We start from the raw sequence: 19,896 nt of genomic DNA on the forward strand, positions 1-19,896 counted from the left end.
TCCATGTTCTCCAATGATGCTGCCTGACCTGTTGAGTTTCCCCAGCACTTTGTGTCTTTTTTTCCTAAACCAGCATCTGCAGTTGCTTGTTTCTGCAAGGTTCAGTTTACTCCGTTTTGGGTCTGAATTTTTAAATATACTGAATATTTAAATATATGTCTGAATCATCTTTCCAAAGTAAACAAATTAAGATTCTTTTAACCATTTATCACAGTTCAAATACATTCAATTAATAGTTAGTTTGGTTGCCCTTTTCTTTGTTACCCTCGTTTAAAAAAAATAGTTTCTCCAGCACAACAAGCAGTTTTAAATATTGTGTTCCAAGAGCAGGGGAAATGGTGCTTCGAGTATGCTCATTATTTCCTGAAATTTGTGTTTCATCCTCAACTAATAAGTTTGACGGTATGGTGAATTTTACACACCATCGCCACAAACTGCCGCATCAGTGATTTAACCACATTATTCTGAATCTATTTGTAGACCAGCTTCAGTTTATTTCATAAATAGGCTTTTATTAGTCTACTTATTAAACTTTTTTGCCATGCATATGCCTTTTTTTATATGTGTGTCATTTGTGTAGAAATGTAAATGTGTTAAATTGGCAAATGTATGTGTGTCCTGTTTTAAATAGGCCAGATTATTTATTAATTATTTTTGCTAATGTAAACCTATATTTCATAGGATGAACAATATTTGGAGCAACTGAGGATTGTTTACGAGATGCATAGATAATATATAAATGCATTGTACAAATGCAGTACCAAAACACATTGCTCAAAAAAATCCACATCCTGTCACAATCAAATCTATGAAATACAGTTGCCATGTATCGGGTTCTGAAGATAAAAATCTGAATACAGTATAATGGAATGTTATTATTCATTTATTCACAAGATTGATTTACAATTGATTATTAATGTCCAACTCAGTGCATTGTATTTAATTAGTCTATATCTTGCATTTTAATTGATACAGTTCCTATAATCTCATTAGTGGGGTAGAGTGAAGATTGGTATACAATAAGTTAAATAAGCTGATTGTGATGACCCTTTAATGTTGGAAGTAATTCTGCTTCACAATTGGTTGCAAAAGTTTTTAATTAAGAAAAGGAAATGTTTATGCTATCTAATATTTTGAATATCTTAAAACTTTGTTTCTTCCACTCCAGTCGGGGTATTCATGGAATGTTCCCACTCCATTTAGCCGCCTTAAGTGGTTTTTCCGATTGCTGTCGCAAGCTGTTATCCTCAGGTATTGTAATACACTTAATATCTTGGTTACAGTTTCATGTTTGGATCCCAATCGTCTAAATTTGGTCTTATCAGTGTATTTTTCCAGTTCTTTTAAGGGTGAATTCTAATATATTTTCCACCTAAACTTTGATTAATGGTACATACAGATTCCCTGATGCTGTTTGCTTCATTACTTAGAATTTGAATCCTGGGTGATCAGATGGCTATTTTAACGTTGAATTAGGGAATAACCAAAATAGATCACATCTACTCTTATTATCTAGTTTCCTTTAGTATCGATTGCCACTCCACAAAATCTCTTTCTTTTAATAATATTATCATCAGGTAAGATATAAATATGCTCATATCTGAGGGAAAATATATACATGTGCATACACACAATGCTGGAGTACCTCAACAGGTCAGGTTGTATCTGTGGAGGAAATGAATTGGTGACTTTTTGGGTCGGAACCCTTCCTCAGTCCATTCCCTCCACAGATGCTGCCTGACCTGCTGAGATACTCAAGCACTTTGTATTCTGCTCAAAATTCCAGCATCGGCAGTTTCTTGTGTCTACATGTACATGTCCAGGTTCTATGCAGCATGATTGAAAATATTTAAGGTCAGCTTCTCTGGGCTGTGTTTGTTTTTGCACTGCTGGAACCTTGGCTCTTGTTAACTAAAATAACTTGAAAGGCTGAAAATAATTTTTCACTTTTAACCTTTGAGATTATTATTTACTGATCTCTTTGTCTTCCAAAAGTAAAATAGATGCTGAAATCTCTGCTATTGGCCATCTATTAAAAATGGTTTTAATTTTTTTTACCATATTAAAAATCAGTCTAAAGAAGGGTCTCGACCCAAAACGTCACCCATTCCTTCTCTCCAGAGATGTTGCCTGTCCCACAGAGTTATTCCAGCACTTTGTGTCTATCTTTGATTTAAACCAGCATCTGCAGTTCTTTCCAACACATCTTAAAAATTGCTGTTTTATTTTTAATTCTGTGGCGCAATAGACAGTATGGATGGGAATGTCAGTTAATTATTTTAAATGTGCGATAGTATCTTCATGTATTTTATCTTCTAATTTTTGTAACAAAATAAACCAGATGCTTGTCATTTGTTACTGATTTAATAAAGAAATTACTGCCAATCAGCATTAAAACTTGCTATAGTGATTTTAAATAGCTCTTTTTTGTGAATTTAACTACGATTTCACAAAAAACGTGTTTTATTTTACAGGCTTTGATATAGACACTCCAGATGAATTTGGCAGGACCTGTCTTCATGCGGCTGCTGCTGGAGGGTGAGCAATGACTTTGTACTTCTTTTGAGTGAATATCACCGAGCCATTGAGCAGCAGTGTTGTATTAGTAATTGTATCCCTGTGGCTCACAGAGCAGCAGTTACATCGAGTCAATGACATGCAAATAGCAAATGACAATAGTTGTGTGAACGCTGAACTAATTACAATGTGAATGCAGAGAATTACTGCAGTCAAACGTGACCTTGATTGAGATCCTTTCAGGAGAGTTTAGATTTAGGCATTTTCTGTGACTCTTACTCCTATCTTTTAATGAAAGCATTAGGAGTTTATATTCAGGGTTATACGCCCTATAGAAAGGACAGGCAGGTGGGCAGAGGAGGTGGGGATGGGATGGAATTCAGTCCCTTGGAAGGGGTGACATTGAGACTGACGATGTAGAGTAGTGAGGGATGGAATTCAGTCCCTTGTGAGGGGTGACATTGGGACTGACGATGTCGAGTCACTGTGGATAGAGTTGAGGAATTGTAAAGGTAAGAAGACACTAATGGGAGTTATCTACAGACCCCCAAACAGTAGCCTGGATATAGGGTGTACGTTGCAGCACGAGTTAAAATTGGCATGTAACAAAGGTAATGCCATTGTGGTTATGGGGGATTTCAATATGCAGGTAGACTGGGAAAATCAGGTTGGTTCTGGACCCCAAGAAAGGAAGTTTGTAGAGTGCCTCCGAGATGGATTCTTAGAGCAGCTTGTACTAGAGCCTACCAGAGAGAAGGCAAATCTGGATTTAGTGTTGTCTAATGAACCAGATTTAATAAGGGAACTCAAGGTAAAAGAACCGCTTGGAGGTAGTGACCATAATATGATTATAGTTTTAATCTGCAATTTGAGAGGGAGAAGGTTAAATCAGGAATGTCAGTGTGGCAGTTGAACAAAGGGGACTATGAAGGAATGAGAGAGGAGCTGGCCAAGGTTGAATGGAAAAGGATCCTAGCAGGAATGACGGTGGAACAGCAATGGCAGGAATTTCTGGGCCTAATCCAGAAGATGCAGGATCATTTCATTCCAAAGAAGAAGAAAGATTCTAAGGGGCGTAAAAGGCAACCGAGGCTGACAAGGGAAGTTAGAGATGGAATAAAACTAAAAGAAAAGATATATAAGATAGCAAAGAGTAGCAGGAAGCCAGAGGATTAGGCAACTTTCAAAGGACAACAGAAGATAGCAAAAAGGCCAATATGGGCTGAAAAGATGAGGTACGAAGCGAAGCTGGCCAAGTATATAAAGAAGTATATAGCTTCTTTAGCTATGTTAAGAGAAAAAGATTAGTAAAGACAAATGTGGGTCCCTTGAAGGCAGAAACGGGTGAGATTATTATGGGTAACAAGGAAATAGCAGGAGTTGAACAAGTACTTCGGATCTGTCTTCACTAAGGAAGACACAAACAATCTCCCAGATGTACGAGTGGACAGAGGATCAAACGAGACAGGAACTGAAAGAAATTTGCATTAGGCGACAAATAGTATTGGGTAAACTGATGGGACTGAAGGCTGATAAATCCCCAGGGCCTGATGGTCTGCATCCCAGGGTACTCAAGGAGGTGGCTCAAGAAATCGTGGACGCATTGGTGATAATTTTCCAATGTTCAATAGATTCATGATCAGTTCCTGTGGATTGGAGGATAGCTAATGCTATCATCCTTTTCAAGAAAGGATCGAGAGAGAAAATGGGGAATTATAGACCAGTTAGCCTGGCATCAGTGGTGGGGAAGATGCTGGAGTCAATTATTAAAGCGGTAATAACGGCGCATTTGGATAGCGGTAAAAGGATTAGTCCGAGTCAGCATGGATTTATGAAGGGGAAATCCTGCTTGACTAACCTTTTGGGATTTTTTAGGATGTGACAAGTAAAAAGGATTAAGGAGCGCATGTGGATGTAGTGTAACTAGACTTTCAGAAAGCCTTTGGTAAGGTCCCACATGGGAGGTTGGTGAGCAAAGTTAGAGCACATGGTATTGGGGTAGGGTATTGACATGGATAGAGAATTGGTTGGCAGACAGGAAGCAAAGAGCAGGAATAAACGAGTCATTTTCAGAATGGCAGGCAGTGGAGAGTGGAATGCCGCAAGGTTCGGTGCTGAGGCCGCAACTATTTACAAGATATATTAATGATTTGGATGATGGAATTAGAAATAACACTAGCAGTTTGCAGATGACACAAAGCTGGGTGGCAGTGTGAACTGCGAAGAGGATGTTAGGAGGTTGCAGGGTGACTTGGACAGGTTGAGTGAGTGGGCAGATGCATGGCAGATGCAGCATAATGTAGATAAATGTGAGGTTATCCACTTTGGCGGCAAAAATAAGGAGGCAGATTATTATCTCAGATTAGGTAAAGGGGAAGTGCAACGAGACCTTGCTGTCCTTGTACACCAGTCACTGAAAGTAAGTGTGCAGGTACAGCAGGCAGTGAAGAAAGCTAATGGCATGTTGGCCTTCATAACGAGAGGATTTGAGTACAGAAGCAAAGAAGTTCTTCTGCATGTGTATAGGGCCCTGGTGAGATCACATCTGGAGTATTGTGTGCAGTTTTGGTCTCCTAATTTGAGGAAGGGCGTCCTTGATATTGAGGCAGTGCAGCTTAGGTTCACGAGGTTAATCCCTGGGATGGAGGGACTGTCATATGAGGAAAGATTGGAAAGATTGGGCTTGTATTCACTGGAGTTTAGAAGGATGAGAGGAATCTTATTTATACGTGTAAAATTATAAAAGGACTAGACAAACAAGATACAGGAAAAATGTTCCCAATTTTGGGGGAGTCCAGCACCAGGAGTCACAGTCTAAGAATTAAGGGGAGGTAATTGAAAACTGAGGTGAGAAGAAACTTTTTCACCCAGAGAGTTGTGAATTTGTGGAATTCTCTGCCACAGAAACCAATTTACTGGATGAATTTGAGAGTTAGATAGAGCTTCAGGGGTTTGTGGAGTCAGAGGATATGGAGAGAAGGCAGGCACAGGTTACTGATTGTAGATGATCAGCCATGTTCACAATGAATGGCGGTGCTGGCTTGAAAGGCCAATTGGCTTCCTCCTGCATCTATTTACTATGTTTCTATTAGTGCACAGGCTTAGAATGTCCTGACTTTATTAATGATGTGATTAAAGACATTTGATCAGTTGATTTATTATGGATAACATTTAGATTACCCTTCAGTGGCTGTAATTTTTTTTAAATCTCATGCATTTTCAAGTTACTAATAGTTTGTTGACATTTAAATTAAATGTCAAGAATCTGGTAGAATGTAATGATTACATTGTGAAGATGGTTGGAATACATTGCTAAAAGGTTTGCATGTTTTTGTAAAACAAGAAGGTCCCAGGTCATTTCTTTTTGATTTCAGGCCTGTACTGCATTAGCTTTTCTTAGCAGTGTTGTATTCCTTTTGAGCCTTCTACTTAGTTCCTTGTTTGAAAATATTCCTGATCTAAGTGATTTGATTCCTTGTACTTGTCCAGTCTTAATTAATGTTGTTTAGAGAGAGTGCAAAATAGAATACTGGTGACACATGCAAAGAAAATGATCAAACTCACATGGGTCACTCAACACAGCCACTCCATGACAATATTCATCTTCCATGTGAGCAAACACACTTCTGACCCCTGAAGTGGGCATGTCCCTGTGAACTCAGTTTTTGTTTCCACCATAAGGAATAACAGGCACAGTGTGTGAATTGTATATTGATAACCTAGTACTGGCAACCTTAATAACTAACTCTATAATCGGCAGTAGGGCCTTAGTTTCACTCCTTCACGCGCACATTTTTATCTCTTGACCTATTGCAGTTAATCAGTTAAGGCATTTTCTGTAGAACATGTAGAACATTCTGCAGGATGGTGAACCTGTGGAATTCATTGCCACTGTCGGCTTTGGAGGCTAAGTCATTGGGTATTTTTAAGGCAGAGATTGGCAGATTCTTTATTAGGAAGGGTGTTAAGGGTTATGGGGAGAAGGCAGGAGAATGGGGTTGAGAGGGAAAGATAGATCAGCGATGATTGAATGGCAGAGTGCACTCGATGGGCTGAAAGGCCTAATTCTGCTCCGATGACTGGTGAATTTATAAACCATCCTGCTGCACACTTTGTCGAAGTTTGCTCAGAAAGGGTTTTGACATGGGCAGCGAATCACAAGAGAAATAAAAAAGGATCTCCATTATATAATGCTCTAATGTGTCCAGCAGCATTTCCCAAAGAACCATTTAAAAGCCAATAATTATCTGTGAATTTGTGTTAGACTTTTGTTTTTTAACTTATATATTTGTGCACTTTACACACAAATAAGCATAGTTGTTTCTGACACAGAGGTTGATTTGAATCACTGTATGCAGCAATTTTCTGATGTAGGTATGCGTGCAATGCTAGTGATTCTCTAATCCTATTAAAATTAACAACCTTTTAAAAAAAATGGGCATTCTAAAATTGGATCTTATAGAGATGTATAAAATCATGAGAGGAATAGATAAGATGAATGCACAATCTTTTACCTAGTGTAGGGATATTAAAAACCAGAGCACATAGGTTTAACGTGAGAGGGACAAGATTTACAGTAATAGGAACCTAGTGGCAATTTTTTCACTCAGTGGGTCATAGATATATGGAACAGGCAGCCAGAAAAGGTAGTTGAGCAGGTACTACAGCAGCATTTAAAAGACACTGGGCAGGTACATGGATACGAAAGGTTTAGAGAGATTTAGACTTTAGAGATACAGCCTGGAAACAGGCCCTTCGGCCCATCGGGTCTGCGCCAACCAGTGATCATCCCAAACACTAGTACTATCCTACACACGATGGACAATTTACAAAAGCCATTTAACCTACAAACCTGTACGTCTTTGGAATGTGGGAGGAAACCGGAGCACCTAGAGAAAACCCACATGGTCACAGTGTACAAGCTCTGTGCAGCCAGCACCCAGAGTCAGGTTTGAACCCGGGTCTCTGGTGCTGTAAGACTGCAACTCTATGCTGCTCCACTGTGCCGCCCCGCCCCGCCAAACGTGGGTAAATGGGACTAGCTTAGATGGGGCACCTCAGATTGGTTGTGTTGTGACAAAGAGCCTGTTTCTGTGCTGTATGACTCCGACTCTAAGTGCAGGCGACCCTATCACACAAACATGCGCAATTACTTGCTGATGATTAACTCTTTCTGTCTCCATCTATCCAATCTAATTTTGAAAAAGGTACTGTTTTTGACTCAATTACTAACCCGGGAAGTACGTTTTCTTGTTTTTTTATTCCGGTGTTTCATTTTTTATATATTAATGGTATGTATTAATCTTGTATTCAGCATTGTTGCCAATAATGTGTCCTCCTGACCTATTCGACACTTAAAGCAGAGTTTTCTGTAAATTCGCTTTGTACAGGAAGTACTTTGTACGGGAAGTACGTTTTCTTGTTTTTTTATTCCTATGTTTCATTTTTTATATATTAATGGTATGTGGATGTCACTGAAACAGCCAACATTTTTTTTAAACTCTGAATACATTTGGGAAAGTTGATACCTGCTGTACCAGAAACTAAACATGCAGGTACAGCAGGCAGTGAAGAAAGCTAATGGCATGTTGGCCTTCATAGATATATGGAACAGGCAGCCAGAAGGTGTGGGGAGAAGGCAGGAACGGGGTACTGATTGAGAATGATCAGCCATGATCACATTGAATGGCGGTGCTGGCTCGAAGGGCCGAATGGCCTCCTCCTGCACCTATTGTCTATTGTCATAACGAGAGGATTTGAGTACAGGAGTAAAGAGGTCCTTCAGCAGTTGTACAGGGCCCTGGTGAGACCACGTCTGGAGTATTGTGTGCAGTTTTGGTCTCCTAATTTGAGGAAGGACATCCTTGCTATTGAGGGAGTGCAGCGTAGGTTCACGAGGTTAATCCCCGGAATGGCGGGACTGTCATATGAGAAAAGATTGGAAAGACTGGGCTTGTATTCACTGGAATTTAGAAGGATGAAAGGGGATCTTATAGAAACCTATAAAATTATAAAAGGACAAACTAGATGCAGGAAAAATGGTCCCAATGTTGGGGGAGTCCAGAACCAGGGGCCACAGTGTCAGAATAAAGGGGTGGCCATTTAAAACTGAGATGAGAAAAAACCTTTTTCACCCAGAGAGTTGTGAATTTGTGATTCTCTGCCACAAAGGCAGTAGAGGCCAATTCACTGATGAATTTAAAAGAGAGTTAGATAGAGCTCTTGGGGCTAGTGGAATCAAGGGATATAGGAAGAAGGTAGGCACAGGTTACTGATTGTTGATGATCAGCCATGATCACAATGAATGGTGGTGCTGGCTAGAAGGGCCGAATGGCCGCCTCCTGCACCTATTTTCTATGTATCTATGCGTTGTCCCGCTGCAGCCCATGTGGTTGTATTTGCTTGTGTCTATCTTAGGTACAACCCTCTACAGTAATGCCTACAACCACATGGAGTCTTGTCAATATATTTTGAGAACAGACTGGTGATACTGTTCCCATGTGCCAGCTGTGTTTCTGCTTCCAGGTGGCAGAAGTTACAGGTTTCTTAGAGCTGTTGAGGGAGCCTTGGCAAATTGCTACGGTGTATCTTATTGAGGTCAGCATTGCAACCAAAATGGTGGAGGGAGTAAATGTTAGGTCGATAAGGACCTAGCAAGCTCTTTGCTTTTCCAGCTTGTTTTCAGCTTTTCACTTGTCCAGAGAAATTGTTTTCTCTTGCATATCATTACCCAGAATTGTTTAATTCCCAACCATGTATATACGTCAGACCATCTAAATTTGCTTCATAGGCCTCGAATTAATTGATATTGTTAATGATCTCATCATATACAATTTGCCAAACACACGTAGTTTCCTCACAGCTCTCAAAAATATCCACCATTGACCCCACGTTTGCAAATCCAACCTCGTGGTTCTAGATATTCTGGTAAATATATATTTTTTAAATCAATGCTTCTGCATTGCTCGCTGCAGATTGAAGGGTAGCAAATGTGTCCCGATTAAATAATAAAGGAGGAGGTTTAGAGAACGCATGGAATTACTGGCGTGTTGCAGGAATCATAATAAAGGATGTCTTACTATAATCTATATAGCGTCTTGAGCCTTCTCCAGAAATGGATAGTCTTACTGTAGAGGGTTGTAACTAAGATAGACACAAAATGCTGAAGCAACAGCGGGACAGGCAGCATCTCTGGAGAGAAGGAATGGGTGATGTTTTGGGTCAAGACCCTTCTTCAGACTGATGTCAGGGGAGGGGGTGGTACAGAGAAAAAATGTAGTCAGAGACAGTTAACACTGGTAGGAGAAATGGGAAGGGGAGGGGATGGAGGGAGATGGAAAGCAAGAGCTATTTGAAGTTAGAGAAGTCAATGTTCATGCTGCTGGGGTGTAAACCCAAGCTCTGACAATGGAAGAGGCCCAGGACAGAAAGGTAAGTGTGGGAATAGGTGGGATGTAACTAAGACTCACCAGAAGTGTGGCGACATAAGAAACTGCAGATGCTGGAATCTTGAGCAAAAAACAAAGTGTTGGAGAAGGATTCCAACACGTAATGTTGGCTATCTATCCCCCCCCACAGCTGCTTCCTGACTCGCTGAGTTCATCCGGCACTTGTTTTTTTTTCCTAACCAGGCTGGTCCTTGGTATTGGTAGGTCTGATACCAGGAAAAATTGAGTAGTCTGAACCTTTGCTTTCGAAATTTGAGGAATGAGAGATTAACTTTGTGTAGCAAATTCTTAGAGTAGTTTCCCTGACTAAGAAGTCTAAAGCCAAGGATCAAATGAAAATCAAACATTTGTAGATGCTGGAAATCTAAAATAAAAATAGAAAATGCTGCAAAATCAGTGTTTCAACAGATGGAATGAGGAGAAATTCTGTCGCCTTGAAGATGGTGAATCTTATGAATTCTTTACCCTGGATGGCTGTGGAGACTCAGTTATTGATTGCATTCATTGCTATAGATATCTGCTTTAATAGTTTCTGGATAATTAAGGAACCAGCGATGTGGGGATTGGGAAAGACAATGATCTTTCAGTTGCTTCTCTGGACCACCACATCTCAGATTCATCACAACATTAAGCTGAATCTGTAGAAATTCCCTGCAACTAATGAATGAATGAATAAGTTTATTGGCCAGGTATGTGCATATACAAGGAATGTGCCTTGAATAATTATAGGGACACCTCAAGACATTTCCTTTAGCTTTGTCACAGCCTCTACTCCCTTGCTATCATTATTATCTTAGAAATTTGTCAGAAGTTGAGTCACTTAGTTTGAAATCTCTGTGTTTTTGGGCACAGCAAAGTTTTCATCCATATATCTGTTCTGGTGCAAAATCTCTAAATTCGCCCCTTTCCCTTCTATTTTAGATGATCACTGTTGATACATTCTTTGTTTCCTCCAGATATGATTAATTCAGTGATCTCCAGCAGGCCTCAAATCTTCTACTCATGAACATATTCATCAGCATCATTGCTACCCATATCTGAACTGTTTCATTCTGCAGCCTCTTACAGCCCTGAGTTTTCTAGTTCTCTGGGCTCCATCAGTTCTAGTCTCTTCAACTCTTATTTTAATTGCTTCATTGTTGGTGATAGTACTTTAAGCTGAAAAAAGCCACAACTACTGGCTTTGTCTCCATAAAACTCTGCACTTCTCCTCCGTGCTCTTTCAAAGTGCACTTTTTGGACAATTCCTTTATAATTTGTTTTTGTATCTTTCTATGACTCAATGTATTTTCTTTCTTTGATAATGAAAGTGTTTAGTTGCTTTCAACATGTTGGAAACACTACATAAGTGCATGTTATCTTTGATAATGTTGGGACCGGGAGGTTCTGCAGCATACAGTGAAGTCTCCTATTTCATATTCACTGTTGTGAATCAATTTGACAGACGATTGCGTTCTGTTTTGGTGGAGACCTTGGGATGAAGCCAAGGCTGATCTACTCAGGACGGAAGATGGTTATAAATGCTTCAACTTTGTATTTTTGCATTTGTGCTCAAATCTTCCATCTTTAAGGATGCTGGTGTTCATGAAGCCGCCATTTCATGTGACTGAATTGTCCATCATCATATGTGATAACATTTGTGAGGACCATGACTCCTCGGTCAATTATACCTATGACAGCAGCTTTTTCTGTTTTATTTAATTCATTTATCAGGATCTGGATGATAACAGTGAGGCCAGCATTTATTATGCTCACCTAATTGCTGTTGGGAAGATTGTGGTGAATCACCTCCATGAAAGGGCTACAGACAGGCCTTCTGGTGAAGGTAGTCCTGTCATACAGTTGGGTAATGTGATGCAGGGATTTAGGCTCGACAACAATGAATGAATAGCGATTTCCAAGCCAGGAAGACAGCAACTCAAGAGGGAATATAAAGACTGGTATTCCCATGTGTTATTTTTTCCCCTTGTCCCTCTTAGTTATGATTGTTGCAAATTAGGGAAGTGAGGGGTGAGGGGGAATTAATAATTAGAGTGGTTGACGGGGCACTACCAAAGCTGAAGGATTTGTCCTAGGTGGTACTAAGGTTCTTAGATGGTACTAAGGTTCTTAACCAGGGCAAAACATGCACAGTAAATGGTAGGGCCCAGAAGTGTGTTGTACAGTAAAGAAACTGAGGGGTACAAATGCACAGTTCCCTGAAAGTGTTTGCCAGGGTACAGGAGTCCAGAACTGGAGGACATAGGTTTAAGTTGAGAGGGGAAAGATTTAAAAGAGACCCGAGAGGCAATTTCTTTATGCAGCGATTGGTGTGTGTATATGGAATGAGCTACCAGACAAAGCTGCAGAGGGAAGTGTAATGGTGACATTTAAAAGATGTCATTTAAACAGATAGAGAAGGTTCAGAGTGTTATAGGTGAAATGCAGGCAAATGGGACTAGGTCAGCTATAAAACCAGGTTGGCATTGACTTGTTGGGCCAAAGGGCCTGTTTCTGTGTGGCTTCGCAAGATATTCTGATTTCTCAGAAACATTGGAGGTTACGGGAAGACCTGATAGAAGTATATCAAGATTTGCGAGGCACAGGTAGACAATCAGAAGTCTTGTCCCAGAATGGAAATATCAAAAGCTAGAGGGCATAGCTTTAAGGTGAGAGCGGCAAACTTTACAAAGATGTGCGGGGCAAGTTTTTTTTTACACAGAGGGTGATGTGTGCCTGGAACATATTGCCAGGAATCGTTGTGGAGGAAGATGTTTGGCGCATTGTTGGCTGAAGTGTCTGTTCTTGTGCTGCATTATTTATGTTCTATAGCTAGTATAGCCGTCACAATTTAGATACCAGTCGCAATCCACAAATCTTTGAGGAAGAGTTTATTAGGTTGAGTGGGTTGGGAACATTTTTCTCGCCTCCTTTTTTCTATTCCTGCTTTAATGTAGCGCTTTATGATTTGCCAAGCTATTTCAAGATGTAAGGTCTGGAGTCGCCTATTGGCCAGATAGATTAAGGATGGCAGTGTTCCTCCACTGAAAGGCATTCATGAATCAACTGACCAGTTTTTATGTTAAATTGCCAGACTGTTGATCTGGAATAAATTCCACAGCCTCCACGGTGCAATTTGATTTTGTGTGTCATGATTGTTAGCCCGTTCCTCTGGTCTACTCATCCTGCACCTTACCTGCTACACCACACATTATTATGTTTAGTCTGCATAAATCCAGTGTTGGACCTTCATGTTAAAAGTTCAGATATTGGCACTGCTCATGCATTGTTCGAAATTTCAATATGTGTTATTTGTACCTTGATCAATTATTGAAAACTGCTACTAACTGAATACGGTGGGTGCTTACCCTCTAATTAGCAATAATTATCATGTTTTCCAACATCAATTTATATATAATCATCAATACTTTTCCTTTACTCACCCTATTATATTTTTCCATCAAATCAATATGACCAATTATTTCTATCTTTGTATTCCATCATAGTGACAGCATCCTCTGAATCTGCTCACTGAATCTGCTCACTGAAATTTCAAGAATTATTATCGTGTGGCCCCCAATGTTGCTCACTGTGTACTAACTTATACCGATTTAACATAGGCTTGTCATTGCATCTTGATTTATAATCCATTCTTCCTGTGATTTAAAAATTAATATCTTCTGTAGTTGTTTTTAGTCTTCTTATCCTGATATTGTGATGACCTCTATGCCAACATTTATAATCCTACAGTGGTCTTGCATCACAGATACTATTTCCGTTTGAAAATTGCCAATTATCTTGTGGAGTAATTGAGTTATACTGCACTGAAAAGGCCCTTCGATCCAACTTTTCTATGCAGACCAAGTTGCTGAACTGAGCTGGGACCAGTTAACTGCACCTAGCCCATATTCCTCCAAATCTTCCTACCCATGTAGCTATCCAAGTGTCTTCTAAATGTAGTAATTGTACCCGCCTCTGCAGCTTCCTCTGGCAGTTCCTGCCATATATCTACCACCCTCAGTGTGAGAAAAGTTATCTGTCCGTTCCCTTTTAAAGCTTTCCCTTCTCCAATGGAAAAGACCATAGTTATTCGCTTGATCTATGACCTTCAGCCTCCAATGTTCCAGAGGGAAAATAGTCCTTGCCAATCCAGCCTTCCCTTGTACCTCAAACACTCCAGACCCCATACATACTCATAAATCTTTTTTGCACCCTTTTCCAGTTTATTCACATTCTTCCTGTAGCAGAGTGACTAGAACTCTATGCAGATTCCAAATGTGGTCGTACTGACATCTTGTACAGCCGTAATTAAACATCCCAACTCCTGTATCAAATGTATTCTTCAAGACCCTTTCTACCTGTGTCACCATTTCCATGGAACTATGTATCTGCACCCCTATGTCTCTTTGTTCTGCAACACTTCATAGGGCCCTACCATTTATTGTGCAATTCCTGCCCTGGTTTGCCTAAGCAACACCTTGTATTTATCTGAATTAAATTCATCAGCAACTCCTCTTCCCATTGGCTCAACTGACCAAGATCCCATTGTACTCTTAGATGATCTTCTGTTCACTGTACAAACAATTTTAGTGCCATCTTATTAACCATCCCACCTAAGTCACATCCAAATTGTTAACATAGATAACAAACAATCCCTGTGATATACCACCTGTTGCAGAGCTCCAGTCTAAAAAACAACCATCAACCACCACCCTCCATCTCCTACTTTCAAGCCATTTGGATAGCTTGCTCTGGATTCCATGTGGACTAACCTCCAAGACCAGCCTAGCGCAGCGGTGAAGTTGCTGCCTTACAGTAAATGCAGTGCCAGAGACCCAGGTTTGATCCCGACTACGGGTGCTGTCTACGGAGTTTGTACGTTCTCCCTGTGACCTGCGTGGGTTTTCTTCGAGGTCTTCGGTTTCCTCCCACACTCCAAAGACATACAGGTTAATTGGCTTGGTAAATGTAAAAATTGTCCCTAGTGTGTGTAGGGGATCGCTGGTCAGCGAGGACCCAGTGGGCTGAAGGGCCTGTTTCCGCGCTGTATCTCCAAACTAAACTAACCTGGCATGCAATATCTTACCAGAGGGCTTGCTAAGGGCCAAGTTGATAATGTCTCCCATACTGCACCAGTGGTCTTAGTCACCTCTTCAAAAAAACTCAGTCAAATTCGTGAGACACAATTCCCCACACACAAAGCCATGCTGACTATCTGCAATTTGTCCTTGTCTTTCCAAATGCATGTAGATCCTCTCCCTTCCAGTGATTCCAGTGAATGGGACTAGCATCTATTTGAGTTGCCACTTTTTTTGCTGATGCTGTATCTCTTGAGCTCTTCTTAAGCATAACTGCTCATTTGTTTTCTAACATCTGCAAATTAGAGTAAATGAATGGGGGAACCACAAGAAGGTAAAAATGGATAAAGAAAAATGTACACTGGCATTCTAATTTTTTGAAAAATTGTGTTTCAGTACCAATGTTTTTGCTGAAACTGTTGATCTTGCTACAAATAGTAGCAGTTGTGACATTTTTATCAGCCTAACAAAATACTGTCTGAATCTTTGAATTTCAGTTTTAACTTGTACCTTATAGCTTTGTTGTACATTTTCTTTTTATTTTAGAAATCTTGAATGCTTAAATTTGTTGCTTAACAGCGGAGCTGATTTCAACAAAAAAGATAAATTTGGCAGGTAAGAAATTAAACTGACGTTTTGCAAAATTCACTGCAATGAAGTAAAATTTTGGAATATTCTTCGTATTGGTGAAATTAAATATACACATTATATTGTTCATTCCAGTTTTACTTAATGTGTATCCTACATGCTCATGTTATTCCCTATCAGCATTGTTTCTGCATATCTGCTGTCCATGCTTATGATCTTTTGGCACATTGACTCCTTTGTTTCTGTTTATTTTGCCCGATTAAATAACCTCTTGAGTCAGCTCAAAGCAAAGTACAGAACATTATCTTTTAAACCAGGTTTTTTTGCTCGATTCAGGGCAGTCAAAATTTCCCTAGTATTTAAGTTCAAAGTACGTTGATATTACTTTCAATATCGCAAAGAGAGAGCCTCTGAATTGACATTCTCCAAGAAGCATCGTTGAAGGAAATGTTATGGATTCAGGATGTCAGAACTAATCTCATTAAACCTAAAACATGAGATTCTCTGATCCAATGGAATTTTCCCAGATATCTATTACATCTGCTGTTGGGTAGTTGATCACAAAAACATAATTCTGTCATAATGCAATATGCTGACCCTTCTATTGTTATTGCTTAGTTATTTGAATGCATTCTTTACAAGGATGTCACAGAATGACGTGACAGACATCTACTACAAACCTACTGACTCCCATAGCTGTCTTGACTACACTTCTTCCCACCCTGTTTCTTGTAAAAACTCTATCCCGTACTCCCAATTCCTCTGTCTATGCCGCATCTGCGCCCAGGATGAGGTGTTTCATACCAGGGCATCAAAGATGTCCTCATTCTTTAGGAAACGGGGGTTCCCCTCTTCCATTATAGATGAGGCTCTCACTAGGGTCTCCTCTATATCCTGCAGCTCCGCCTTTGCTTCCCCCTCTCCCCATTCGTAACAAGGATAGAGTCCCCATTGTCCTCACCTTCCACCCCATCAGCCGTCGTATACAACAAATTATCCTCCAACAGTTCCGTCATCTCCAACGGGATCCCACCACTGGCCACATCTTCCCATCTCCACTCCTTTCAGCTTTCCGCAGAGACCGTTCCCTCCGTAACTCCCTGGTCCACTCGTCCCTTCCCACCCAAACCACCCCCTCCCCAGGTACTTTGCCCTGCAACCGCAGGAGATGCAACACCTGTCCCTTTACCTCCCCCCTCGATTCCATCCAAGGACCCAAACAGTCTTTCCAGATGAGGCAGAGGTTCACCTGCACCTCCTCCAACCTCATCTATTGTATCTACTGTTCCAGATGTCAACTTCTCTACATCGGTGAGACCAAACGCAGGCTCGGCGATCGTTTCGCTCAACACCTTCGCGCAGTCCGCCTTAACCAACCAGATCTCCCAGTGGCTCAGCACTCCATCTCCTCCTCCCATACCCAGCCTGACCTTTCTGTCATCGGCCTCCTCCATTGTCATAGTGAGGCCCAGCGCAAATTGGAGGAACAGCAACTCATATTTTGCTTGGGCAGATTACACCCCAGCGGTATGAACATTGACTTCTCTAAATTCAGATAGTTCCTCTGTCCTTCTCTTTCCCCTCTCCCTTCCCAGTTCTCCCACTGTCTTCCTGTCTCCTACTACATCCTATCTTTGTCCCGTCCCCTCCCCTGACATCAGTCTGAAGAAGGGTCTCGACCCAAAACGTCACCCATTCCTTCTCTCCCGAGATGCTGCCTGACCCATTGAGTTACTCCAGCATTTTGTGTCTACCTTCAGATAATGAACCGATAGATTCTGGAAGCAAGTTGAGGTTTGTCCCATCAAGTGGAAGATAAAGGATTATGGCAATATTTGACGAGAATTCTCCCTTTGTCCTGGCTGATATAATTAAAGACTGATTATTTGTTAATTTATTTAATTGCATTTGGTAAATCCAAAAGATCAAGAGGCACAGAATTTTGAAAAAGCCTCCAAATTCAGGAACAGTTTCATCCCAGCTGTTATCAAGCAACTGAAATGGCCTCCTACCCGCTGGAGTGTGGTCCTGACCTCCCATCTACCTCATTGGAGACCTTTGAACTATCTTTATTCAGACTTTATCTTGCACTAAATATTGTACCCTTTATCTGTACACTGGACGACTTGATTGTAATTATGTGTAGTCTTTGACTGGATAGCAGCAAACAAAAGGTTGTCACTGCACCTCGGTACATGTGACAATAATAAACAAAACGAAACTAAATGTCAAATTTATCAACCAGATTGATGAATGCAAGGAGTTATCAGCTACCTTGGACTGTATCTTACTCAATCTGAGGACAGGATTGTTCACCAATTTAAGCCCAGATATCTTGGTGTATTTAAAACATAGCTTAGTTAGTTGAGAATCCCACCTATTATTTATATGAATGATTTTTGCCATAAATATGCGGGTGATACAAATGAGAAAGAACATGACATTACCTGCCTTCCTCTTTCTAATGAACATGGTTATAAACTTAACTAAAATAAAATATATCCTCATTTAATTTGGTTTTGGTGTCTTTTCAAATTATCCAATATTGCTGAAAGTTTAAAAATGTCATTTTTGTGTAAAAGAGGGGCTTGCCTTCTCCCTTCATCTATCTTGTTTCTTGCTTCTTGGCTTGTGGACTGATTTATACATAATCATAGGTTTCCCAATGAAGTTTATAATCAATGACCCAGAGATTGACTCTTTAAATTTATTATTTAATTGCTGACATTGTGCGCTGATGCCCAGCTCCTTCATCCCAGAGTCGAGACTGTTTAATTGTGATATGTCCCAAAGAGGACAATGAAATTCTTGTACTTGTCAGCCGCAAGGGCAGTGTGATATTTGGACCATTTTTGCACTTCTTGTCACTCCAAAGACATAAAGGTTTGAAGGTTAATTGGCTTGGTGTAATTGTAAATTATCCCTCGTGTGTATGATACTGTTAGTGTGCGAGGGTCGCTGGGCCGAAGGGCTTGTTTCCGTGTTGTAGTTCAAAACTAAGGTGCGGCATGGTGGCGTAGCGGTAGAGTTGCTGGCTTGCAGTGACGGAGACCCGGGTTCGATCTCGACTACGGGTGCTGTGTGTACGGTGTTTATACGTTCTCCCCGTGACAGCATGGTTTTCTCCAAGATCTTCGGTTTCCTCCCACACTACAAAGACGTACAAGTATATAGGTTAATTGGCTTGGTGTATGTGTAAATTGTCTCCCGTGTGTGTGTAGGATAGTGTTAATTTGCGGGGATCGATGGTCGGCCTGGACTCGGTGGGCCGAAGGGCCTGTTTCTGTGCTATATTTCTAAACTAAACTAAACTAAAAATTAAATATTCCCATATGATTCCCAGAAGATATTCTTCCTGCTAATTCCCTATTTCCTAGTATGCTGGATGAATTCTTTTGTAAATGAATGATATTATAGTAATGTTTGTGCTGCGCTCACATTTTGTTCACTCTACCAATATAGAATTACATTAATGTGCATTATTTTTTTGCCTTGAGCCTATTTGGAGGAAAAATAATTGGGAAGGATTGAGATGAGGTTTTTCAAAAAAGCATCCCTGATTTATAAAATAATCTCATTAGTTTTTTAGTAACTATTTAGCAACTATTTTCATTTTTTATTTATTATGTTCACTCTCACATTCTTTATGAGCTGCTTTTATGATGGCCAAAGTGAAATTATTAAGAGTTGTGAGATCAGGAATTCAACTGATGATTTAATGGAGTTTAATCTAGTCAGAAAAAGAAGGGTGAACTTAAACATTTTACAGGTGATAGGGAATTATATCCAGGAATTGGATTCTGCTTGGCATAACTTTGATGATTTGTTCTTATCTTTGTTCAAAGTTCCCAGTCATAGAGGACTATATTCCTTCTGTTGGGAAATGTTGGCCTGAGCCACTGAGTCATGTTCCCGCATAAAGTTACAGAAGTTAAAATACAGAAGTTAAAGTGTTGTACTTAAATGCGCGTAGTATAAAAAATAAAGTGGATGAGCTTGAGGCTCAGTTAGTCATGGGCAAGTATGATGTTGTAGGGATCACTGAGACATGGCTACAAGAGGACCAGGGCTGGGAACTGAATATTCAGGGGTACACAACGTATAGAAAAGACAGACAGGTGGGCAGAGGGGGTGGGGTTGCTCTGATGGTAAGGAATTATATTCATTCCCTTGCAAGGGGTGACATAGAATCAGGAGATGTTGAATCAGTATGGATAGAAATGAGAAATTGTAATGGTAAAAAGACCCTAATGGGAGTTATCTATAGGCCCCCAAACAGTAGCCTC

At 40.3% G+C, this 19,896-nt stretch overlaps 1 protein-coding gene across 3 annotated transcripts in view; it reads left to right on the forward strand.

Annotated features, from left to right (window-relative positions):
• Positions 1–19,896, forward strand: part of LOC144604070 (serine/threonine-protein phosphatase 6 regulatory ankyrin repeat subunit A-like) — a 181,662-nt gene that overhangs the window by 117,751 nt on the left and 44,015 nt on the right. For all 3 annotated transcript variants that reach the window (XM_078418157.1, XM_078418148.1, XM_078418164.1), the window contains exons 11-13: positions 1,169–1,251; positions 2,475–2,538; positions 15,569–15,637. In XM_078418157.1, the coding sequence (XP_078274283.1) occupies positions 1,169–1,251; positions 2,475–2,538; positions 15,569–15,637 (216 nt within the window). The remainder of the gene's footprint in view (positions 1–1,168; positions 1,252–2,474; positions 2,539–15,568; positions 15,638–19,896) is intronic.

Source organism: Rhinoraja longicauda, chromosome 2 (assembly GCF_053455715.1).
Source record: "Rhinoraja longicauda isolate Sanriku21f chromosome 2, sRhiLon1.1, whole genome shotgun sequence".
Taxonomy (NCBI): Eukaryota; Metazoa; Chordata; class Chondrichthyes; order Rajiformes; family Arhynchobatidae; genus Rhinoraja; species Rhinoraja longicauda.